This window comes from Gymnodraco acuticeps, unplaced genomic scaffold (assembly GCF_902827175.1).
Source record: "Gymnodraco acuticeps unplaced genomic scaffold, fGymAcu1.1, whole genome shotgun sequence".
NCBI lineage: Eukaryota > Metazoa > Chordata > Actinopteri > Perciformes > Bathydraconidae > Gymnodraco > Gymnodraco acuticeps.
This window is the reverse complement of record NW_022990238.1, coordinates 10,695,411-10,718,408: the sequence shown is the minus strand read 5'-3', so window position 1 is coordinate 10,718,408 and position 22,998 is coordinate 10,695,411. Positions and strand designations below refer to the sequence as shown.

Below are 22,998 nucleotides of genomic sequence, written 5' to 3'. Positions count from 1 at the left end.
TTTGAGCCTGTATGCTGTTTGTGTGTTTTCATTTGTCATGCTGGCTAACTGAAATCTCACCGGAGCACAGCCCAGCAAGCTAATCAATTTGTTTCCCAACGACCTCCTGGTGACCCCCCTTGTCCTGCTCTGTGATTGGCAGCTCATACACCGTCGGCCCCTCTAGCTCTGATGCCGCCACCACCTTCTCTCTTAACCCCGGTTAACGGCGCCGGCCGCTTGAAAATGAAGCTCCACCTGAACGGCCTGCAGCAAAATGCCACCGACCTGCGCAAACAGCTCAGCCAGCTACGCAAGATGCAGGTAAACATTAAATCAATTGCAGAAAATGCATGTTTTGTTTCTTCAAGGGCCTGTTCTCCCAAGTTACACAATTCTGTTACACAGTTTTTAAGATGCCCTATTATGCTTTTTTGAATGTTCCCTTTCCTGTAGTGTTTTATATAGGTTTTTGTAAATGTAACTGGTCTGCAAAGGCTAAAAAAACATAGTTTCCTCCAGAGGGAATTTCTCTCCCAAACCCCCACCCCGCCTGATACGCCTATTGGACTCCTTTGTTCACTTCTGCGACATAGTGACATCACTATGTAACACTCTCACTTCTATTGGCTAGCGCTCGATGTACATGTTAGGCTAAGGGGCATGACATCTCTAAGCAGTTCACCAATCACAACAGAGTCATCGTGCTAACCAATCAGAGCAGACTGGTCTCTGGTTTCAGACTGAGGGTGAATGGAGGTGCTACTGTATGAGAGGGCAGTATGACAAAAATAAAGACCTTTTTCAACATAAAAGCATGGTTTCTGATCATTCTGATAATTTCAATTATTCTGTGATAAATTAATTCATAATGCATCTCCTTTTCATCATTTTGATTCCTCTGAATTACATACAAAGAGGGATTCTTAGCACGGTCCAAAATGTCTCACTATTGACAAGCAATTTATACAGAATGTGAGCCAAGATTATGTTCCCATGCTGTGGTTTACTTGTATTCCACATATTGCACCAACGTTGTAGAATAGGGCTCAGAATTATCTATTTATTCTACATTCAATCGGTTATCTAAAATGTTTATGATGAGCGAGTGTATACTGTGCAGTTTTTTCTATACAGGAGACGTGGCTTTGATGTTTATTTGATCTTCACATCAATACAACACCTACAGTAAATAACACCTCCAGGTTCACATACTTGTACTGCCTGACATATTGAGGGCATTGTACCTTTTGAGGATTAATGATGACATGGAGTAAAAGCTTGGCTCGCATGGCATGGTATTCTACAGAGATTCAAAATGTCACTCCAGTTGTGGAATCAGATGAAATGCCACAAGTAAGGGTTAACTGGAAATGTGGAGATACAGCCCTCATTTATTCCATGTATCTCTGATGCCAGCGATGCCATGGTTACCGCAGGAAGAGATGATGAGATAAATGCTTTCAGCAGCAGAGGAGAGGATTCAAGTCTCTCGCAGGAAGAAAGGAGAAAAAAAGAGTAATAGGAGTGACAGATGATGGGCATGCAGTGCTTTTATTTGTTCCCTGACAGCAGTCACCAGGGCTGCTTGAGAGCATTGAGAGCTGTGTGGTACCCAGAGAGGACAGTTAACCTGTATGTGTGCCCAAGTGTGACCTAGGCACCTGGACTAGTACTGTTTCCACCAGCGATTGTCAGCGGCCTACATTTTACATGTGGCTCATGAATTATACAGAGAGAGTTTCCAGGAGTGAGAGGGGGCACAGGGCTGCACTATTTGAAAAACATCCTAAATGTTCTGTCTATATAATTAAAGAAAAACATCCTTAATGCGTCAGCAGCATTGTTATCTGCAGTATAGTAATGCATATGGGGTAATTTTAAATGTTCGTGATATCTTGTTTGACTTCCTGGAACATAAGGCTGATCAATTATTCATTTTTCTTTGCTTACCAGGTGTTTTCATCTCAGGGAGTTGTATTACATGCAGTAGTCCTGTAGAATATTCCATTCATAACACAGAGCTGGAGTGGGGTTCACACTCAGTGATTCTGTCATGGAAACCCTTCACTCTCCTCAGGGTGTCCTGGCTTTTTGTGACACATTACTTGCACGCGCTGATACAAAAGGAACTACTTACCGCATCTAACAGTGCTTTTAAGGCGCAAGACAATAAACAAGCAATGCCTGAAAACACATAGGCAGTCAAGGAGAGAGCACAGTGTTTTTCTGGCATCAAAAGGCAGAGAAGGTCGCACAGTAAAACAAGAAGCCAAGGCCAAGGTCAGGGGAAAGAAATATATAAGTTGCAGTAAATCAATATAGTCTGTCTTGAAAAGCTTTCAGCAACTGCAATTATCCTCTTTGTTGTCCTGTTGTAATGCTCCAATGGCAACGATATCAGATTTCACATCTTCAACAAGCTATTGTCATTATGCTATCGATGCTAACGTTGATACGATTGCTCTTAAAACAGTTGTCAAATGTACACAAATCCCAACTTAAGTGTTAAGTATGTTTGAATATGTGTGCAGATGGAGAACCAGGATTCAGTGCGAGTTCTGTTGAAGCGGGCCGAAGCGGAGCTGAAGGTGCGCGTGGCGGACGCCCTGAGGAAGCAGGAGGACCCTCTGCAGAGACAGCGCCTCCTGGTCGAGGAGGAGAGACTCAAGTACCTCAACGAGGAGGAGCTCATCATCCAGCAGCTCCAGTCAGTAACAGGAAATGTCTTAGTATTGACCCGTCTTTTAGTATTGGTCTAAGTCTAAGTCCTTTGTGAAATGTCCTTGTTTTCATCATACTATCCTCTTTTAGTCGAGGTTTAGCCTTTAAATGTCAGATTGTGTCTAAACATTTGAGACAATCTAGTCTACCTTTTTTGTATTTTAATCTAACCTTTTTCACAAAACATTTTATCTTATTATTATCTGATGAAGAAAACACATTCAATTATTTTAAAATGCAGCTTTACTACTCTCTCCATTATGAGTGCAAATCCATTACGTCCAACAAATACTCAACCACCAGACCCAACCCACACATCTGCAAACTTTATGCATTATCCTAGCAGAATTGCCAGGATTAAGATTTATAGATCAATAATCATGTTAATCCAAAGACTAGTTTTCTCCAGAAAAATGTATACATTTTTTTATTTTGTACTAACGGATTGATTTCTGCTCAGTGCATTTTATATAATTGGATTGATATCCAGTATTAGATGAGTTTCATCACATACAGTATATTTAATAATTGCTATAAACATGACACAGTTGATATCTGTTTTATAATTGCATGGCTCACTGGGTGAAGCAGTGATAGGGATGAAATTGTAACTGTAATTAAGCCCGGCATAGAGCAAGATGCTTATTAAGATCTGAGGTATGAGAGGATCCGGCTACTAATTGAAGTGACTGCAAAACCAGAGCAGAGAGCTACCTTGAGATTTAATAATCAGATAACTTGCTACTGTCTCACTCTCACGTGTGGAAATGGTAATAAGTCTGGGAGCTGCAGAAGAGTTCCTGAATCTCACTCTGAGCGGCTTTTTGATTGCACACTAATTGGTTGAACTGTTAGATGATCTCATCCTGACTAATGGCCAATTTAATATTGGTTCATTATACATTAAACTTTCATTCATTACATAATTTAAGGCAGATTTATATGACATCAATCTCAGACACATAATATTTGAGCAGAATAAACTCATTTGAACTGATTCTCGGCTGCACTTTGTACCTCAGTTGTTTTCAAACTTTTAAATACCCGTCCACACTCCTCCAGTTCAGCTGTCCAGAATGCTTAATCTTGCTGCCAGTTGATTGAGAGACAGTTTATTGGCAGAGGTTTTTTACTGAAACTCAAATAGCATCATTCTGAGATAAAAGCGTAGTCAAAATGTACAGTAAGTGTTGCAGAGTAATCCCTAGTGTTCAGCCCTCTGTCTGTTCTTTATCAGTGACCTGGAGAAGTCAGTGGAGGAGATCCAGAAGGAGTCGTCTGTCAACCACAAGCTGGTGACAGTGCAGGAGCTGGAGGAGAAGGCCACTCATCTCAGAAAGCTGGGAGAAACACTCACAGAACTGAAAAGTGAGTCATGCTGGCACATTTCACATTCTGCGCAGAGGCACGAAGCAGAAAACTTACTCTGGCAAACAGTTTGTATGTCACTAATTACTCACCAGGCATGACTCATTACTCATCCACACCCTGTCTGCAAGCCATTTGATCAGTCTCAGATTGCTCATTGTCTTAATGAACTCCCTGACCATTAGTACCAAAATGTTTTCTTTGCTTACAACGAAAGGCTTTCAATGTCCTTTGACAATTAGATCGATTTGTTATTGGGGAACATGGTTGTTACCTCTCTTCTTCCTCCTGCAGATCAGTTCCCGGGGCTGCAGAGTAAGATGCGGGTGGTGCTCAGAGTGGAGGTGGAGGCCGTTAAATTCTTGAAAGAAGAGCCGCACAGACTCGATGCTCTGTTAAAACGCTGCAAGAGTATAACTGATACCCTCGCCACCATGCGCAAGTACGAACCTGCGCCCACTGAGAGCTCATAAGCTAACTTTGAATGCTCATTTAAGGCACAATTTTCTACCATTGACTTGATGTTTTTGAAGTAATCCTATATGTTACGATGGAAGGGTAATTGTGCGAAAACGTTTTTGACACCTAGTGAAATACGTCTGGCATTAGCTTACACAAAAACATAGCCATTAGCAATCACTTTCTGGAAGGCTTTTCCTTTTGAACCTCTGCCAGAGAAATTATGTTTTCACCCCTCATTGTTTGTGTGTCAGCAGAACATTATGGATTTTCATAAAAGGTAATGGGCAGACAGGACTCAGACCAAGCTAAATTGATTAGTCATTGCTGTTGAATAGGTTTCAGTATCCACTTTACTGTTTTAAGCCAAAGCTCTTAAAACTAGCAGGTTAAGAGTAAAGATTTAAGTCATAATGTGAATACAATAGCCTGCTCTGAAGAGTGCATTCAAACAGCCATTGAAGTACCACTTTGCTTTATGGGTAATACCCTAATGAAGGCTCTTTTCAGCTACATGAAGGACTGCTTTTTAACTTTATGGTGAGTCTGGTCCTTTGGACTTTTAAAATGTGCCCTTCCACTTTAATTAACTTCACTGATCAAAATATTTCTTTGTATCTCATCTTTGTGGGTAAGAGAGAGAGTTGTCCAGAATTGGTGAAAGTTTTCGCCCTTCACAATATTTGGAGCTTTTTTCTTGAATGTTTTTGGCATTCAGCAACAATTGCTTTCTTTTCAAGTTATGAATTATTCATGGTTTAGTTTGTATTACATTTGAAAGAGTTGTTTAATTAATTCATATTCTGTTTCTTACCAGACAAGCAAATGAGGGTGTGTGGAAGAAGCAGGAGGACTTCTCTAGTCCTTCATCAAAGCACAAAGACGACATGCGAAAGTTTTCAGACTTTGACATCCACACCAGCCAACCACTTACCATGAATGACCTTGGGGGAAGCAACAGCCTGTCAAACTGGAGCCCCCACTCCAGCCTCAGCCGGGGCCACGCCAACATGTCTGGCCCTCACAAGGACAATCATCCTCCTGTTCCTCACAAAGGCAAAGCCCTGGAGGAAATGGAACGCCGTGCTTTAGCTGACAAAGCTTTGTCCGTGGAGGTCCGGCTGGTAGGAACAATTTATGCCATTTTTCACCTATTTCTTGTCTGTTTTCACTGCTCACATAGTCTGCATTACAAATCATATACACTAGTACTGCATTACCATTACGGCTATTTGAATATAAAATGTTTAGATGAGTTTTTGCACTTCACAGGCAGCAGAGCGAGACTGGGAGGAGAAGCGGGCCACTCTGACCCAGTACAGCGCGCAGGACATTAACCGGTTGCTGGAGGAGACACAGGCCGAGTTAATGAAATCTATTCCAGACCTGGACTTTGCTGCCAAGCAGATCAAGTCCTCCTCCAACACACCCACCTCCCAGAACCCCCACAGCGGGGCAGGAACCCTAGAGCACCGCGTCGGCAAGCCCCAGCACAAACTCTCTGGGGGAAGTTCCAGGCGTGGCTCTGGTGAGAGTTCAGTTCTTTAGTCTGAATCATTATCATGCATCATCGTCAAGTAAAAAACCTGCCTCTTCAAATTGACAACTTTTCAAGAGCTGAGAAAAACAGATATTTTTCCCCTAAGAGTTACCACCTTGCATTTCAAAAAAATCTAATTACTTTTAAAAGACCTGCAGTCCTTCAAATGTTCTCACGCACTTGCATACCCTTAACTGAGTTGGAATATAAATAAAAAATGTATGTCACTCAACATAGATTTAATATCGAGAAAAGCAGGTTTTACATACAACCGTATTATAAAGGCTACAAATGCCTCATGGGTCGATCCAAAAGTAACTGTTATGCCGCTGTCACTGTATGAGTACTTTCTCAAGATTACCAAATGATTTCCTTCTCTAGATGAGCTGACTGTTCCACGATATCGCACAGAGAAACCCTCCAAGTCCCCCCCTCCTCCACCACCCAGACGTAGTTTCCCGTCTTCTCCGTGCATAACCAGCCGCAGCGGAGAGCAGCTTATTCCTGGGAAAAGTATAAAGGTAAGACAAAGATGCAAGAATATACTTATAATTGTTATGTGCACCACACAAAGTAAGAATTTTGCAATTCAAACTATTCATTGTAAAAGTTAGTAATTAAGTACGTTTCCTCAATGGTTAATATCAACAGATAATTGGACTGGTATAGAAAGAAGGTTGAAGGCTTTAATATATTGTCTTAACTTCAAAACATTGAGTACTGGTCCAATACAGAATATTGAAACTCCAAGCTGGAATACGGGATCAGATGGGTGAAACATGTTTTTTATATTTGTAATTGTAGAAGTCTGAATCTGAAGAGACTGAAGGCCAGAAGCCTCATGTAAAACTGAGGAGGGCGGTGTCCGAAAACCCTCGTCCTGCATCCACCCCCCCAACACTCACCTCTGGGGACAAGGAGGACGTAGAGGAGGAGAAAACTGCTGCCGAGTTGGAGGTAAACCAAACCATGGGTTGTGTATTACTGTATGTTATATAAATAAACTTGCCTTGCCTTGCCTATGTTGATTACATCCTCAATAGGCTGTTGTTCAATGACTTGGAAAACTGCAGTTTTTATTATTTATGTTAGGTCCACAATCTGCTACCTGCTTTTGTGCGCACACATACTCACCAGCAGACCTGCTCACCATCATTACCACATGTTCAAGCAGCAGGTGCCATATGTCCCCCCTCTGCCCCTGGCACTGGGAGCACCCAAAGATCACATACTGCTCATTCACACACACCATCACCCAGGGCTCACAGATCACAGCCAGACAGATGGACCCTGAATGCTGCTTGGGCTGTGTTTGAGATGGCCTGTTGGAATTTTGTTGGAGCAGAGGGTCCACAGAAGCAGATTTGTCAAATTCAGTGCTTGTTTGGTTTTTATTGTACAATTTACAACAGCTTTTGAACCTCTCTTTTCCCTCCCCAGCTGTTTGAGAGAGTCCCAGTCAGGCTCTCTCTTCCCCTTCCCCATTCCCTTCCTGTTAGTCCTCTCAGCAGGAAAAGTGTCCCCCCCTGCAGACCGGACCTGTGGCCCTCTGAGGCCCCAGGCACTGAGGTAACACTGGTTGGCCCTGAGTGCTGTGGATTGCTGCCCTTTTTTTCTTCTTCACCTCTCCACCTTAACACAGTAACCACCACTGCTCAGCATCCAGCCACATGTATTCCTCCTATCTCTTCAATCTGAAAAGTCTCCCTTCAGCAGTTAAATTACTCACAAATTGATAATGTCTACCGTTTGCATGCTGCATTTCCAGCCTAAAACATGCAGAATGCACTAAAGTGAAGTCTTATTTACATACAAGCTTGTCTGGAATCAATTCAATGATTGAGTACCCACTCTTATTCTTTTTTTCTTTTTGAAAGTTGAGCAACTTGAAAATGGTTGTGGCCACTGATATACTGTACAGCTGACATACAAACAGCACTTTACCTCTGTCCTAGTTGTTTTTGGTGCAGACAGTTGCTCAATTACACTCAGCAGCCAGCATTATTAGCATTCATTGACGAGTTATGTTTCTCTGATGAATGTAAGATCAATATTCAATATGGTTTCATCATCTTGAGAAGTGTTCTAGTCCTCAGTGTTCACTCACTCAACCTCCTTCAGCTTACAGTTGATTGGTAACGGGCAGGTAGCCTACAGAGGTTTATTTGCTGGGCACATCGCTTCCTGTGTTGATTGTAATTTTGAGACTCAACCATAACGCAATTTTGCTGCAAATCCAAAACAATTACCTAAAAGATTTTTTTTAAAGTTGTCATCGCTAGATTACTCTCTTTTTTTGTAACAATGCATCTTGACTCATCGTAATTTGGACACACCCTTGTATACACATTGAGTTCCTTTGTATAATATGAATGCACCCTTCACAATCACATGACATTCTGTGTGTGTGTGTGTGTGTGTGTGTGTGTGTGTGTGTGTGTGTGTGTGTGTGTGTGTGTGTGTGTGTGTGTGTGTGTGTGTGTGTGTGTGTGTGTGTGTGTGTGTGTGTGTGTGTGTGTGTGTGTGTGTGTGTGTGTGTGTGTGTGTGTGTGTGTGTGTGTGTGTGTGTGTGTGTGTGTGTGTGTGTGTGTGTGTGTGTGTGTGGCCTAGCATTACTATAATTGTGGGGACCTAAATCTGTTTACATAGTCACGTGTGGGGACTCGCCTCCCTTATGGGGACAAAATGGAGGTCCCCATGAGGGGAATTTAAGGGTGAAGACTTGGTTAGGGTAAGGTTAAGGGTTAGGGTTAGGCATGTGTTGGTTGTGGTTAAGGTTAGGATAAGTCTCCAGGAAATGCATGAAAGTCAATGTAATGTCCCCTGAAGTGATGTATACATGGTGTGTGTGTCAGTATGTTTGAGAAGCGAGCTGAATTGACATGATCACACAGGCATCACATCAGAATCGGTTTGTTGTATGCACCAGAAAGGAGCATACACATGTTAACACACTGATAGTTGCATGTAGAGTTAGTTATCTCGACATAATTACAAACAAGCTGCTTAAATCGCTTGTCTGTCTGGGTATGCAGTGATCTCAAGCAGCAAGTTGTTGAATTGTGCTTAAGCTAAAACCAGTATTTAAATATAACCCTTCAAGTGCTTTCCTCATTTATAGGGAAGGTGCTTGTATCCTGTCCCCCACATCATGTTGACAGAGTGTTTCCTGCCTTCACACGCTGCCTCAGAGGATCCTGTCAGAGATTCAGCCAATGACCCCCTAGAGGAAAGTCCATCACGAGACTGGACTGGTCACAACACAGTCCACCAGACTACATTTTCAAAAGAAAGGGATTCATTTGGAAGCCCTCCTCAGCGAGAGCAGCTATGTTTTAAGGAGGACTTAAGACAGGAAGTGGCCCTGTTGTTGACAGAGCTGGAGGTGAGGGTGGTGTCTCCTGTTGAGGCCGAGGAGCTCAGCAGGATACTCGCAGAATCTCTGCAGACCCTCATCATTTCAACACAGACCAGTGAAGTTCCTGAGGTCCAGCTGAGGGCTCGGCCTCTCCTAGTGCTTCTCAGAGAGGTGAAAACAGTAAAGGATGCCTACATGCTGCTGCGTAACCTTTTGGAGTCTTCCAAGCCGGTGCCCAAACCAAGAATTAAAGCCTTCCCCAGCTCGGTTCAGCAGTGCTGTCTGGTAGAGGCTCTGAGGAGCGGGATACAGACGGGGGATAGAGTACTGAGACTTCAGCGCAACACTGAACTTAACATTCCTGAGGTAAAACTGAAATCTGTAAACATCACTCTTCAGTCAAGTGGATCGGCTAGCTCTGTGGATAGTGTATCGAACCAGAACCAGAGGAAAGCAGGAGAAGATGTCCGCTTCAGCACATACAGGAGGCTGGACAGCTTGGAGGAGACTATTCGTGAGCTGGAGAACACTTTGATAGAGATCAGCGGCCATCCAATGGCAGAGCAGCTCTACACAGAGACGACCTCACAGACCAAGAAGCCCCCGGTCCCCCCCAAGCCGCCCTCTTTCAGCCCAGCATCGATCCAGGTTCATTGCTCACAGATTGCTCTGAAGCAGCATGCTCTATTTTCTTTCCTCACTGCTTCCCTCTGGGTGACTGCTGGAACTTCACTTTCAAGCTTTTGATGTCTGCTCCCTCACTTAATCCGAGTTTAATTGTATTGAAATCGAAAATATGTAATGTGGGGACTAGACAACAGACTTCCTCTCTACTTGTCTGTTCTGTGATTAGCGCTGGTGCTGCTATCCTGTTGAGCCCAGGGTTGTTAATTGTTTCTTCATCGACCTGTTCTCGCATCTGTTTTCTGTTTGTAAATCTAGCCAATTTCACCTTTTGTTACCACAAACAGGCAATACAAGCAAATGCATAGATAATATAAACCTTACATTTCCTCTTCTTTTTCTCCTCGTTACTTACAGCGCTATTTTCTGGTATTTGTTCTGTTTGATCCGAACCAGAATCACAGTTGTGAGACCTTACCTAACCAAGGTCGATGGCAAACAGTATGAAAACAGATGAAAACTTGTGACCTCTGTCCGGATCAAACTGAACTGTCGTCTTGTTTGTTTCTGTGTGAAAGCATTTTTTGATGGTTTAGACTTTTGGACAACTGACAAGACTTTATAGCACGTTATTGTAATGTTATAAGTTTAGTGGAGTCCCTTTTGAGGAACGGCTCAGTCTTCATTGAGTGTGGTAGAGAGAGAAATCTACAGTATCTCTTAAAAGAATTCACTTCCAATACACTTCTTGGTAATAAGTAATGACCACATGTTGAACTCTATTACCAGAGATTTAAGATAGCTTTCTTTCAACTCACCTCCAGTTGACCGTAACACAACAAAAGATTAGTGATTACCAGAAGACTCATTGCGTTCCTGTGTCAGCTGCGCTTCACTGAGGTGTGTTGACAGCTTGCGTAGCATTCCCTGTACTGAATGTTCCCCCCCCCCACTCAGGGCAGGGCTGCCATAATTGACAGTTGCAATGTCATGGCGAGTTTCAGCCCTCTGATGTAGAGCCGGGGAGCATTCCCATAGGCAGGGCTGAGGATTACAGCGTCTCCACACATTATTTCATCACTTTTACTTCAACCACGTTCAGTATTTCAACATGACCCTTCTTCCTGCTCTTGTCCAACGTTTGCTAGTGTACTCACCGAATTCAGACTGACAAGTGATCTCAAGTCAAACCCCAGTTTTTTTAATTAGCTTGTTAAATAAAGCATGAAATACTGTATAGTGCACAGCTTATGTCTGCAAATTCAGCTTTATACAAGGCTCAGGGAAGACAGGCAGGTTTCCTTGAATTACAATTGCAGAGAAAGACGGGCTATTTGACGTCACTTCAGTTAATCTTTTATTAGTTTTCAGTTCAGCTAATATCTGTGTGCAGAGGAGGCACAGTGGGGTGGACATTTGACTGCATGTGTATTTCTTTTTGAGCGTATTAGAGAAAGCCGACAGAGTAACCCAGCAGGAAAGATCATTAAGCACACGCTTTGTGGGTCCTACTGTGAGGCTATGCAACGCCGGTTTTGATTCCACGTTTTATGTTCTCCTCTTTGTCATTTTCCGATAGATGGTGAAACTCTGTGAAGTGGATTGTTCAGTTGTATCAGATACAAGCTCTGATCTTAAAACCTCATTGGTCTCGGGGGGGGGGGGCAGAATTGCTTGATTGATTCACACTCTGTGCTAAGTTGATGTGTGTGTGATGTGTGTCGTAAACTAAAGGCCTCTGAAGTGGAGAATGAAATGTAAGAGTCTGTGTGTCTGAGGTCAGATTCACACATCACTCTTCTCTCCTTTCAGGGAGGGAATAAGGTCGTCCAATCCTCCGCTGCCTCCAAACTGAAGCACCTGCAGCAGAACAGTACAGACAAGACTAAAAGTGTCAGAAGAGAGGACTTTGTGAAGGGCCAGCAGCAGCAGGTATTATATCTTTACACTTGACTCTCTTAAGGCTAATGCAGGCTTGATCTGGCAGGGTCTGTACAGTATTTACCACACTCTTCAATGGTATTCGCAGCCAACCAATACATGTTTTTCAGGAAATGTAAGAAAAGCTTGTCCAGAAGAGGGGTAGACAATCATTAAAATTAAGATGGTGATCATTATAACAAATAGCCTTTTATTACATTGTCCTTTACTTGAAACTGGAGCAAAGAGTGGCAATGATCTGTGGCTGCTATAAATCAAGAAAGATGGCAGAGAGTTTTTTTATCACATAAACAGGCACATTTGATGACCTTGTTTTTGATATAGAAAAATGATTTATTATAAAGGGGGATTGCTTCCTCACAATATCTCTGCAAGCTGATAACGTCTCCAGAATAGCTCTGCAGCCCTTTGGTATTTGACACACCAGATCAAGCAGAAATGAGCCTCGTTCTTCACCTCCACAGAACTCCTGCATGTTCCCACCATGCTTCACTCCTCACCTTATACCTAACCTTTAAGATGTCTGTTTATGTATTTATTTTAACAACAGTGGCTATGATTCATGCGTTTAAACCAGCTTAGTTAATGACGGTAAATCGTTGATGGCAAAGTCTCATTGATGTGACTGTCTCATTATTGTGAGTTTGTGAAAATAGATGAAAGTATTCTCTGCCGGTGTTTTTGCTCACAGACGAGGAAAAGTGTTTCAATTAAATCTAAACCGGATTTTTATACCTAACATCTCTAAGTATAGTATTTAAACCAATTAAAAAGTTATAAAATACTTTACTTTGTTTTGCCCTAATTAACACGTTTAGGTCTGGATCAATATACCAGCTTGGTCACACAGTTACAAAAATATAAAGTTCTGCAGAACGTAAAAATAATTTCAGAAACTCCCTGCGTAAGCCTTTTTCTATACTGTATGTTGTTATCTCCCCCTGATAGCAGGCTTAACTAACTTTAATTCGCCAGCACTTCAGTGTTCAGTCAAATATGGCAAAGGACTGGACATTAGGATGCTTGATGGCCTCTGGAGGCGAGGAAATTGAACCGTTGAAGCATGTAAGTCCAGTAAAGCCAGGAGAAGCTTTCTGCACCACCCCTGTGCACAGAAGAAGAAAAAAAAGCTTAATGTCAATGTAATTTGAAAAATAACAAGAGCAGTGGAGTGAACCTAAACCTCCATACTCCACTGAAGTTGACAGAAACAAATTCATGCTTGAAGATTGCAAAGAAATGAATGTGTGAGAGATGGGGACATAAAGAAGCTTTGCTGGCGTCAGACTAAGAGGAGATTGGGAAGAATCTCTGCGGTGCCATGTAATAATCGCCTCTTTAGTCGCTGGCAATCAGCGATTATTCAGTATGAAGAGGACAGCTCTCTTTTCCCCCACCATTACGTCTTTCACGTTTCCTCTTCTTTATGTCTCTTTCCTTCTTCCATGTTCTACTCTGCAATTGACGCACGCTGCCCGTCTATCCTATTCACTCTTCCCTCTGCCAGTCTTTTCAATCCCTGCGATTTAAAAGTAGAGTGGATTCCCACACTTGTATAATAAAAGCAAAATTAGTCCTATTATTTCATTATGACACTCGCACAGGGAACACTCTCTCTTTGTCCACAAACTGTTCAAAACATCCATTGTACAAAGAAGCTGTATGTGTGAAAGCACTACCCTCAAAGGGACAGTGGGCTCTCAAAGCTAATTGTCAGCGTGGGAAGTTGTTGCCAAGCTGTTTAGGGTGGCAACATCCCACAACTGCATGACGAATAACTAAAAGAAACAAAGAACCAGCTGACTTAAAACAAGAGAATGAACAGTCAGCTGTGGCGGCTTTCACAATAGCTGCATTTTGCGGAATTTGTATGTAGTATGAGCAGCGTGTAGTTAAGAGGTTAAGTAGTCCTTTAGAGCAGCAGTAGGTAAAGGTTGTTGTACAAAAATAAGCTGAGGCCATTCTCTAGGAAATCAGAGGACTCTCAACAACTAATTCCTAGTTACTCTCATTACTAGTATCCTCTACTACAGATGCACAATACTCCAAAGTGTTTAATATTAAGCAAATTAACGATTTTGAGATCAATAATCACATTTTCCCATATGTTTAAAAAAAGATGTCACGGTAATTAAAAGTAAACAACATCTTAATTGGCCTACAAAAGATAATTGTTTACCTCTCTAGGTAAATAAATGAGGCACAAATGAAATAATGACTGGCAGTGCAAAATACCAGTTCATACGGTCAGGTTGCCACCTGCTTTAGGCACCTGGATGAAGACCATATCAAGATGACTTTAGCTTGAGTAATAAAGACATGTTGTTGGATTCTTTAGCTGGAATACGCTGTATTTAAGGATGCCAAAGGTTTCATAGAATGCAGGTGTGTTGTGCTGGCTTTCTGTATAAGATCCTCTCTGGCCTCTCAGTCAATCACATGAGCCCTTTCCTCTTTGGATAGTAGGCTAAAAAACTTTCACCAATTGTAGCCAGTTAGCTCCTGTCAGCAATAGCAGCAACAGCCACAATTGCACCACTGTTACACCAAGTAAAAATATGAAAGAACGACTGTATGAAAAGTGAGTTTGTCAAAAATTAACATAATAAAAAAGATATATACGGACTTTTGAAAAAATACAATTCTAATATTATGAAAAATAAGGATAAAATAGCATCAATAAGTTTTAATTATGTCTTGAATTATTAAAAAACTTCTTGGCTTATTTAAATATTTGACATATATTTTCATTAATTTTGTATCATGTAATTTATAATTAAACACGTTTGGGTTTCATACATTTCAAGCTGAACTCTTTTAACCATGCAGGGCTGTAATACGAGCTCGGTTGAAAATGCCAACACAAATATTGTAGCAACCTTTTTAAACCTTAATGAGGCACCATGCTGAAAATGTAACATTGTGTTATTGGTTTCAACAAGCTGTTGCTTTTAAATCGGCTCTGTCTCAGTCGGCTTCTTGATGTCTTTAATGTTAAACTAAGAAAAACAGCACAGATTCTGACAATGAAGCTTACAGATAGATGGAGCAAAACGTGTCTTCTAAGGCATTTAAGTTTTGCATAATGAAACAGCTGACTTTGCTGTAAAAACACACTAATTATCTGCAGCTCATCTGAGGAAATAATCAAGTCGGCTGACTCATTTGCATACAGTCTTGAAGAGTTCATTAAAAACGTCTGCAGACTGTATATTTACTTCACCTGAATCCTTATTTTCTGTTCACTGACTTTGTGATGTTTTTAAAGAGAAACCCCAATTATAGCAGCTACACAATTGTTATGAAAATCCTACTTCTTTTTCAGAACTTAAAAGCAAGCAGGTTTTTAAAGATTATATTTGTACCGGCCGTGTCAGAACAGTCACAGTTTTCGGCATCCACATTTTCAGAATCAGAATACCTTTATTCGTCCCACAAAGGGGACATTTGCCAAGAAGCATGCATTAAAAAATATATTAAAGATGTCAAAATGAAATCACACAATTTACAGCAGCCAGGTATATATTGCACAGCCCTCTAATATAACTGTAACCTAGACATGATTCATATTAGAGGCAACCCTCCATAGGGCCCCTCCCTCTTATTTCTCCCTCAAACTGACACCTGCTGATCACCTGACTGATAATGTTGTTCTAATCAGACGTGCCCACCGTGGGTGAACTCTCTACTCTGGCAACATATGAAGGTAAAGATGTCTCTTCTCTTAAACCTTACCCGGACACAACTCCCTAGATGTGACCCCCAACTAGTAACCCAGTTCCCATTGGTGTTTTCTCTTTTGTTTCCTCTGGCCGAATGATAACTGACATTTCTAGGGCATTTTAAACAGGGCACAAACAAGGAAGCAATGAGCAAACCACTTCAGAGTCTCCAGCCAATACGTGAATAGATCTAAATATATATAGATATCTTTAGCATCGGTGGCATTATCTACACAATGATGATGACATTTCCCACTAGTTCATATGAAGGGCAGCTGGTACACATTAACATATCATAAGAGCCAGCTGGACGGACAGTAAAACATTTGAAGACATCGCTGTGTACCATCTGCACTCAGCTAAAACAAGATGCACTGGCAACGCTTTTTGTTTTTTTACGTGTGCACTGGGTATAGCACTGTCAATTTCTAGTTACCCACTTATTTTACCATCAAAATAAAATATGATGGTGGACAGTGGACACATTTTGTGCCATAGACAGATAATGGTCATTTTGATTATATTTGGGATCAGCAGCTTTAGTTCCAGGATAGCCATTCAGATGTTAGGGTCATACCTTTGTCAAGCCCCTGCAAATAATGTAGTCCAAATGGATCATTGGAGCAAATGTAGTCCTAATACTCAGGTTCTTAAGCTAGTTTAGGCTCTGATGCGTATATTAACAGAGCTAATGGTGCTCTGTGCTCAGGCTGCCTGCTCACTAAAGCTTTACTCCAAAGTATTAAAGCATCCCAGACTTGAGGATCCTTTGAATCCGTGTCCTGGATATGAGTTCAAAGCCACAAATTCTCCCTGTTTGCTATGGCACAGATCATGGAGGGCACAGTGTGAAACCCTATTTCCATTTCCCATTCAGCTGTGTATTACTTCTGGTGGTAAAACAGGTTAGTTCAAGGTGCTGGGGGTTATCAAGACTTGTCCTGGGAGGCTGCTAGGCATCTCTGACATGCGTGAGATGAAGGGAGGATACTCTGCAGCACTCACACACCGGGACAAATGTGTTGACCAGACTTGAGAGGAGTTTCTCATGCAGAAGGAACAGCTCCTTCCTCAGGGGACGGTTGGCAGCCCGTGCTCTGCAGGTGAAAGCGTCCTAGCAGACGAGCCCACCTGCTCTGCTTTCATACAGCGCTAATCCCCGTAATCCAACAACAGACATATTCAAAATGGCTTTATTGCCAATGCAAAAACGCCCCTCCTGTTGCTTTTTTATAAAGAAGTGTAGATAAAATGTCCCTTTAGTGTAAAATTATTTACAATAAAATGCAGATATGGTTCTTGCCTGCTCATATCTCAACCCTGTCATCAATGTTGTGTATTTTCCTTCCTCTGCCCCCCCCCCCCCCCCCCCCCAAAGATAGAAATTACAAACCTTTTCGGTTAAATGCATTCAATTTAGCTTTATACATGTTATGACAAATGTGAGATTCATACTGTTGGAACAGTGCCATCTACTGACTCATTCTAGCATTACACAGAGGAACTGAACATGTGATGCTGCCTGTTCGTCAGGATATTTTGCATTTTTAATGAGTTCAAATCATTAAAACGTGTCAAAATAAAGACACCTTATACACGTTGTCACTTAGTGTTGCACCCTAAGACAAAAGTGTGTTTATCAATGGTTTGGTCATCATGTGTGCAGGTCTCGTGGCTTGCACCACACATGCTGACTTCAACCTGTATAACAATATTCTGTCTTTGTCTTTTGTTCTGTTCTCACCTTTCCCTCACACACCCCTTACCCCTCCACTACACGTCTCTTCTGCGGCCAACCTCACCCCCCCCGCCACCCTGTGTGAACCCACGCCGCCCTGCACCCCCGACCTGTCCCTGTGACCCTGCAGCAGTGAGCCACCTGCCTTGTGGAGCCTCTTTAGCTTCCTTCTCCTCCCGTTTGCCTGACAGAGATCTCCACACATCCATCCACCCGTTTGACTTCATCAGCTTCTTTCATATCTCCAGTGTTTACTCCAAAGTCTGTGTGTGCAAGCATGCACGCCCGGGCATGTTTGACTGTGATGGGTGAGGGAAGGAGCTGCAGGGGGACGGTTGCCAACCAATTTTGAGACTTTAATTGTTCATGAATTTCCCTTTGATCCCTGAAACCCCCCCCCCCCCCCCCCACCCCCCCCCCCCCCCACCCCGATTCCCCTGCCCCCCCTTCTGTGTCCCCGCTCTCACCTGAAGGCCGTGGGGACCAACAGCACCAGTGGCAGTATTGAGCCGTACCTCTCTGGTATCAAAACGGGAGTTCTGCCAGGCCGAGCGCCCTCTCCTGCAGCAGTGTTCACCCCTGGCCTGAGGAAGCCCCCCCAGGAGGGGCTGCCCTCCCTGAAAGGCTCCACCAGCCAAGCCAGGGCTCTTCTGGCCAGCCTGTCCGCCTCCGGCCTGAGCGCCGAGGCCCTGCTCCTCTCCTCCACCCTCCGCCATCGCCGCCTCCTACGTGAGCAGCGAGCCTCCTCCTTGCCCCTGCCCAGCAGCAAGTCCTCCCCTTCTACTCCCATCGCTACATCCCCCTCCTCTTCTGCTTCACCCACCACCCCGACACCCTCCCTGTCTCCCTCTTCTCCCAACCCTTCCCTTACCCTTTCTTCTTCCGTTTCCCAGCCCAGCGTCAACAGCTGCAAGGAGGCGGGCAGTGGGCAAGTGAAGCAGGACCTCGCCCCGGGGTCCTGAAGAGAAGGAGGATGGATGGAAGCTCCATCATATTATGAACCATAAAGAGAACACATCTGCATTATGGGAAATTGGAGCATCTTTGAGTGTCATATTTCAGGACTTTTTAGATTGTCCTCTCTGTTTTTTTGGCCTCACTCCAGTATGCACTCTTCATATCTCCATGGCAAGACCTACCATACCGTACATGGAGTCACTATCTTCTGTTTGGACATGTCTCCTACTCTAATCTGGTTCCATAGTTCCTCTGCAGTTCTCCCACACTCATGCTGCCAGTTTGCCAGAAAGAGAGCCCACAAACGGGCCTGCTGTAAGCTGATGTGGTCTGGATGGATTTACTGACAGTAGCAGTCTCATAAAACCCCTCACTCAACGGGGTTGTTAGTGGAGTAGACATTATTTATAGACTTTTATCATAGAAAATAGAGCTGCAATAATCACCAAGTGAGTCCAGTAGTCGTGTTTGTTCAGGTTCATATTGTGTCACCTGGCAGAATGTGCTCAAGGTGATGATTGTGGTTTTGTGTTAAAAGGGCACTCGTGGCTTTTCATGCATCACCTGTGTTTTAAACTGAAACTGGTGCTATATGTTCCCCTCTGTTTGTACACTGTGTAAAGTGTACATTCCACTGTGACTATGATTTCATGTCACACTGTTTCAATATTTATATGAACCCTTACAGGAGGAAATCCTTGCATCGGAAAATTAGGAACAACTATAGGACATCTTCAACTTAAAAATGTCCAAATCACATTGAAAGGAGCGGTTTTATGACAGCACACCTTTACTGAAAATAGAATAGAGGCACAGTTACACAAAAAGGAAGGAATTGTAAAGAGATTGCATTTCTGTATATCTGTATTGACAAGTTAATAATGACAATCAGGATGTTCCGCTGTCACGTCCTACAGGTTGCTAAGGCATTTCAGCACCTGACATCACAAACCTTCCCAAAGACTCAAGCACACACTGATGAATAACTCTGTCACTCCTTCTGCACTTGTAAAACGAACCTGTGTGCAGAAACCTTTGTTGTTGTTGTTGTTGTTGTTGTTGTTGTTGTTGTTTTAGGGCATTTTGATAAGGGATGAATCATTTTTTCTCAAGTCACATCTGTTGCACCGCTTGAAAAGAGCCACATCGACAAGAAGACGATTTCACCCTTTAAGGAATCTAAAGAGCAGACATATAAAGTGCTTTATTTTAGGACACTTATCTTCTTTGAACTTCAAAGTTACTCTGATGGGAAGCAGCTTACAACGATGCATAATACCTTCTTTGAACAGGAACAAAATGTTTCTTGCACTGCAGTGAATTGATCGCACTTCAACACTTGGCACAGTTTCAAGCAGTGTTTGAAAGCTAAAGAAAGAAAATCAGCACACATTTAGACACTTGACACAGCTTGACCCTTGAAGGGCCTGAGATTTAGATATATAGGAATATAAAGAAAGCACATTGTCCTCTGAAACACTTGACACCTTTTTCTCACATTTTGATCTTGTGAATCTGCTTAAAGAATGATGAGCACAAAGCTACAAATGTTCCTTAAAGGAAAGAAAATCCCCGTTTCTTTTAAATGACTGTACGTTAGATGAACCTTCATTTGGTTCTATTACCTGCATGTTAAAACATGTATGAATGTTAGGTCTTTAGTGTGCATCAATGACAGTAGATGAAGTTATCTCTATTTATAGCACATGAAAGGCCCTTCAGTGATTCCCTGAGTGTGAAGCCTGCACACTCTGAAGTCCCTGGCCTGTGTTATTGCCTTAAGGCTGCCCACTGGGGATGTGATGAGGTTGAACGGACAAAGTGTTGTTTTGTGTTTTTTGTTTCCAGTGGTTCACAAGAAAGACTGTGTGAAATCGATTCTTTGTGGCATGAGATTAAAATGTCCGAAAGTGGATTGTGTCACATGGCATGCAGCTTGAGAAGAGGGGATTAGATTGGGAACTTGTGTTTGAAGGCTTCTTTAAAAGAGACGGCTTCTTGTCTCCATGGAGAGTGTTTGTGATGTGAAAGAGCCAAAGAGATGAGAGGAAGGGTGTGACAGCGGCTGTTCTTCCCCCTCTCACTTAGCTTTGTCTGTGATGTGGGGCGTCTGTGAAAGAAATGACACTTGTTGAGGTTATTTTAGGACAAAGTCTGATGGGCCTCAGTAATGACAGTAACAGTGTGTGAAATATGTAATTAGCACTCTTCCCGTGCTCTTTCCTGAAACTCCTGCCTGTTTGTCTGTAAGGACCTGATATCTTTTTCCCAGTGCCTCGAAGACTTTCCACAAATCCCCTGTTGATCTTGTATAACAGTATTAGATCAGCAGCAAAGACAGAAGAACACTTTTACCCAAAGAAGAGGCTGCGAGAATTGTCTTGCTTCCACTTTTGCAGAAAAACAACACTTGAAAAGCAGAGTGTGTCAGGTTGCAGTGTTGACTAAACACTCCCTGAGCTCTAACAATGTGCACAGCCAAGGCGTATTTAGCCTCACCGGTCGCTCTGTAGCTCCATAAGGCAGGTTCAAGCACCGGGGAGTGAAGTCAAATGAAAGTAATTCACTTACTCTTGCTGTTCCATACCCAAATCCATAACTCTCCCATCAGTTAAATCTGCTGCATTTGCGTCTGGTGAGCGTTGGGGAGGGAGTGTTCACGCTCGGCTGCTTTCCTCAAGTTAAGTTTGAGATGAAACCTCCCAGAATTGCGTGACAGTGCTCTCTGAAATGTTTTTTTTTGTTTTTTTTATAAGTGTTAGTGGGCTGTGATTTCAACATGTCCGGAGGCTTGGAGGGCACGTCGCAGAAACTCATGCAAACTTGAAATCAAACCTAGAAGAAGTATACATATATAAATATATCTAAGTGAGATGTTTGTGTATGATATTATAATTGTGAAGAAAAGTGTGATATATATATAGGCCTAGATTAAATGATATACTGTAAAATGTCATCACCTCTTCAGTTTTATATATTAGTGACCATTTTGTACAGATTTTTCCTTTTTTAATTCATTGAGAGAGATATTACATTTCACACTGAGATTATTTATTCATACGCAGAACATTTTTATATTTCTTTAACGATATCTGTATAGATAACAGTTAGCCTCTGTAATATACGCTGAAGTTCATTTTTTGATTATAGGGTTTTATTTACAAACACTGAGTTGGATTTTTGGAGTTCATTTAGATTTTTGAAAAGCTTGTCCCTGAAAATGCTTGTCCAGCTCTTCTGCACCTTTGCCTCCTTATGTGAAGGGTCACTATTGAGGTGTGAGAGGCTGGACCAGTGCCTGTGCTTAGGGGCTTATTTTGCTACTATTTGCGTGTTTTAAGGGGGTTGTTTTCTGTACCTGTGGTCTGTTTTCTTTCACCCCATCCTGTATTTGTGATTCAGCTGGTATTAGTTGGAGTTGGTCAGAAGTTGTGGTAACTACTGTGAAAGGTCAGTTTATGGGCCAAGACGTTTGAGATGTGAGTCACATGGCTTTAATTTGTAGCTGTGTCATGTTTGCATGTGAACAGGAGTGGTAGCAATGTGGATGCTCAGTGCAAAAGCTTTTTAGAGACAACAACAGGTGGAATAAACATTTGGAAGTACATTTTGTTAATTATTAAGTCCAAGTTGTTGCACTGAGGGGCTTTAAGTAGCATTTAAGCTAAACCACCGGAGTTGTTAAAACCACCCAAGATGGATCAATAAGGGCACTTTGTGATTTAAAAGTGGAATCTCTTCCTTTGCCATTGTATCTTGTTTTTATAACAAACCTACATTATATAGTATGTATATGAGATTTTTACATGAATGTGTGGATGTTCAAAAATGTTGGCATCGAAAGTAGAAAAACAAAATTGACCTGTAAATAGGCTGAGTCATTCCTAGCGAGTTCCACAAATTGTTATGTCCAAAAGAAGATGTTTTATTAATAAACTATGACAATGGGTACAAAGATATATACAAAACAATGCATGTATAGTCCCAAAGCAATCGCACGGTGCAGTTGAAAAAAAATGTTGTCTACATGTTTTCTCAAAAAATATGAGAACAAGAAAGGGTTTCTATGTTAGGAGGTTTACACACATGAAGAATGAGACGTTATTTTGGTATGTGTGTCACAGGCATGTTCAGTCTTACTGTGATGTGATGTGATGGAGATGAAGATAGTGGTGGATGTCGAGAAGGAACGCACCCCAACCAGAAAAGTCACCCGTGATGGTGTACTCTTTCCACAGATCGGTCCTCCCATTTGTAGAGTAGTGTGATATAAGAACAAAAATAATACAGAATATAGATCTATGATATAATGATATATACATTTAAAAGCCTACTGATACTGGAGATACTAATTTATCAGTGTGGATGCCATGATATCCTGTGAGACATGTGTGTGTTTTTCCTGTGAGAAGACAGTAGGCAGTTGAACCTGCCTTCTTTTGTACATACTTTGCTGTGATTGTGTGTCCAATAAAGTGCAGCTCTCTTGTACAGTGGCGGCGTCTGATCTTGCTTAATATTGTGTTTTATGTTGTGTTGTCAGGAAATGCATGCATCCTTAGCGACAGAAAATGTGTTAAAATGTTGC

At 42.2% G+C, this 22,998-nt stretch overlaps 1 protein-coding gene across 9 annotated transcripts in view; it reads left to right on the top strand.

Annotated features, from left to right (window-relative positions):
* Positions 1 to 22,906, top strand: part of si:ch211-278a6.1 (SRC kinase signaling inhibitor 1) — a 117,603-nt gene extending 94,697 nt beyond the window's left edge. For 5 of the 9 annotated variants that reach the window (XM_034220421.1, XM_034220424.1, XM_034220423.1 and 2 more), the window contains 10 exons: positions 143 to 303; positions 2,514 to 2,689; positions 3,941 to 4,071; positions 4,366 to 4,513; positions 5,348 to 5,654; positions 5,803 to 6,058; positions 6,452 to 6,591; positions 6,875 to 7,027; positions 11,865 to 11,984; positions 17,927 to 22,906. In XM_034220421.1, the coding sequence (XP_034076312.1) occupies positions 143 to 303; positions 2,514 to 2,689; positions 3,941 to 4,071; positions 4,366 to 4,513; positions 5,348 to 5,654; positions 5,803 to 6,058; positions 6,452 to 6,591; positions 6,875 to 7,027; positions 11,865 to 11,984; positions 17,927 to 18,415 (2,081 nt within the window). In that variant the 3' untranslated portion in view covers positions 18,416 to 22,906. Of the gene's footprint in view, positions 1 to 142; positions 304 to 2,513; positions 2,690 to 3,940; positions 4,072 to 4,365; positions 4,514 to 5,347; positions 5,655 to 5,802; positions 6,059 to 6,451; positions 6,592 to 6,874; positions 7,028 to 7,510; positions 7,640 to 9,191; positions 10,077 to 11,864; positions 11,985 to 17,583 lie in introns of all 9 variants that reach the window. The other 4 variants (XM_034220428.1, XM_034220425.1, XM_034220427.1 and 1 more) reach the window with 4 other exon arrangements.
* Positions 22,907 to 22,998: the final 92 nt, after the last annotated feature.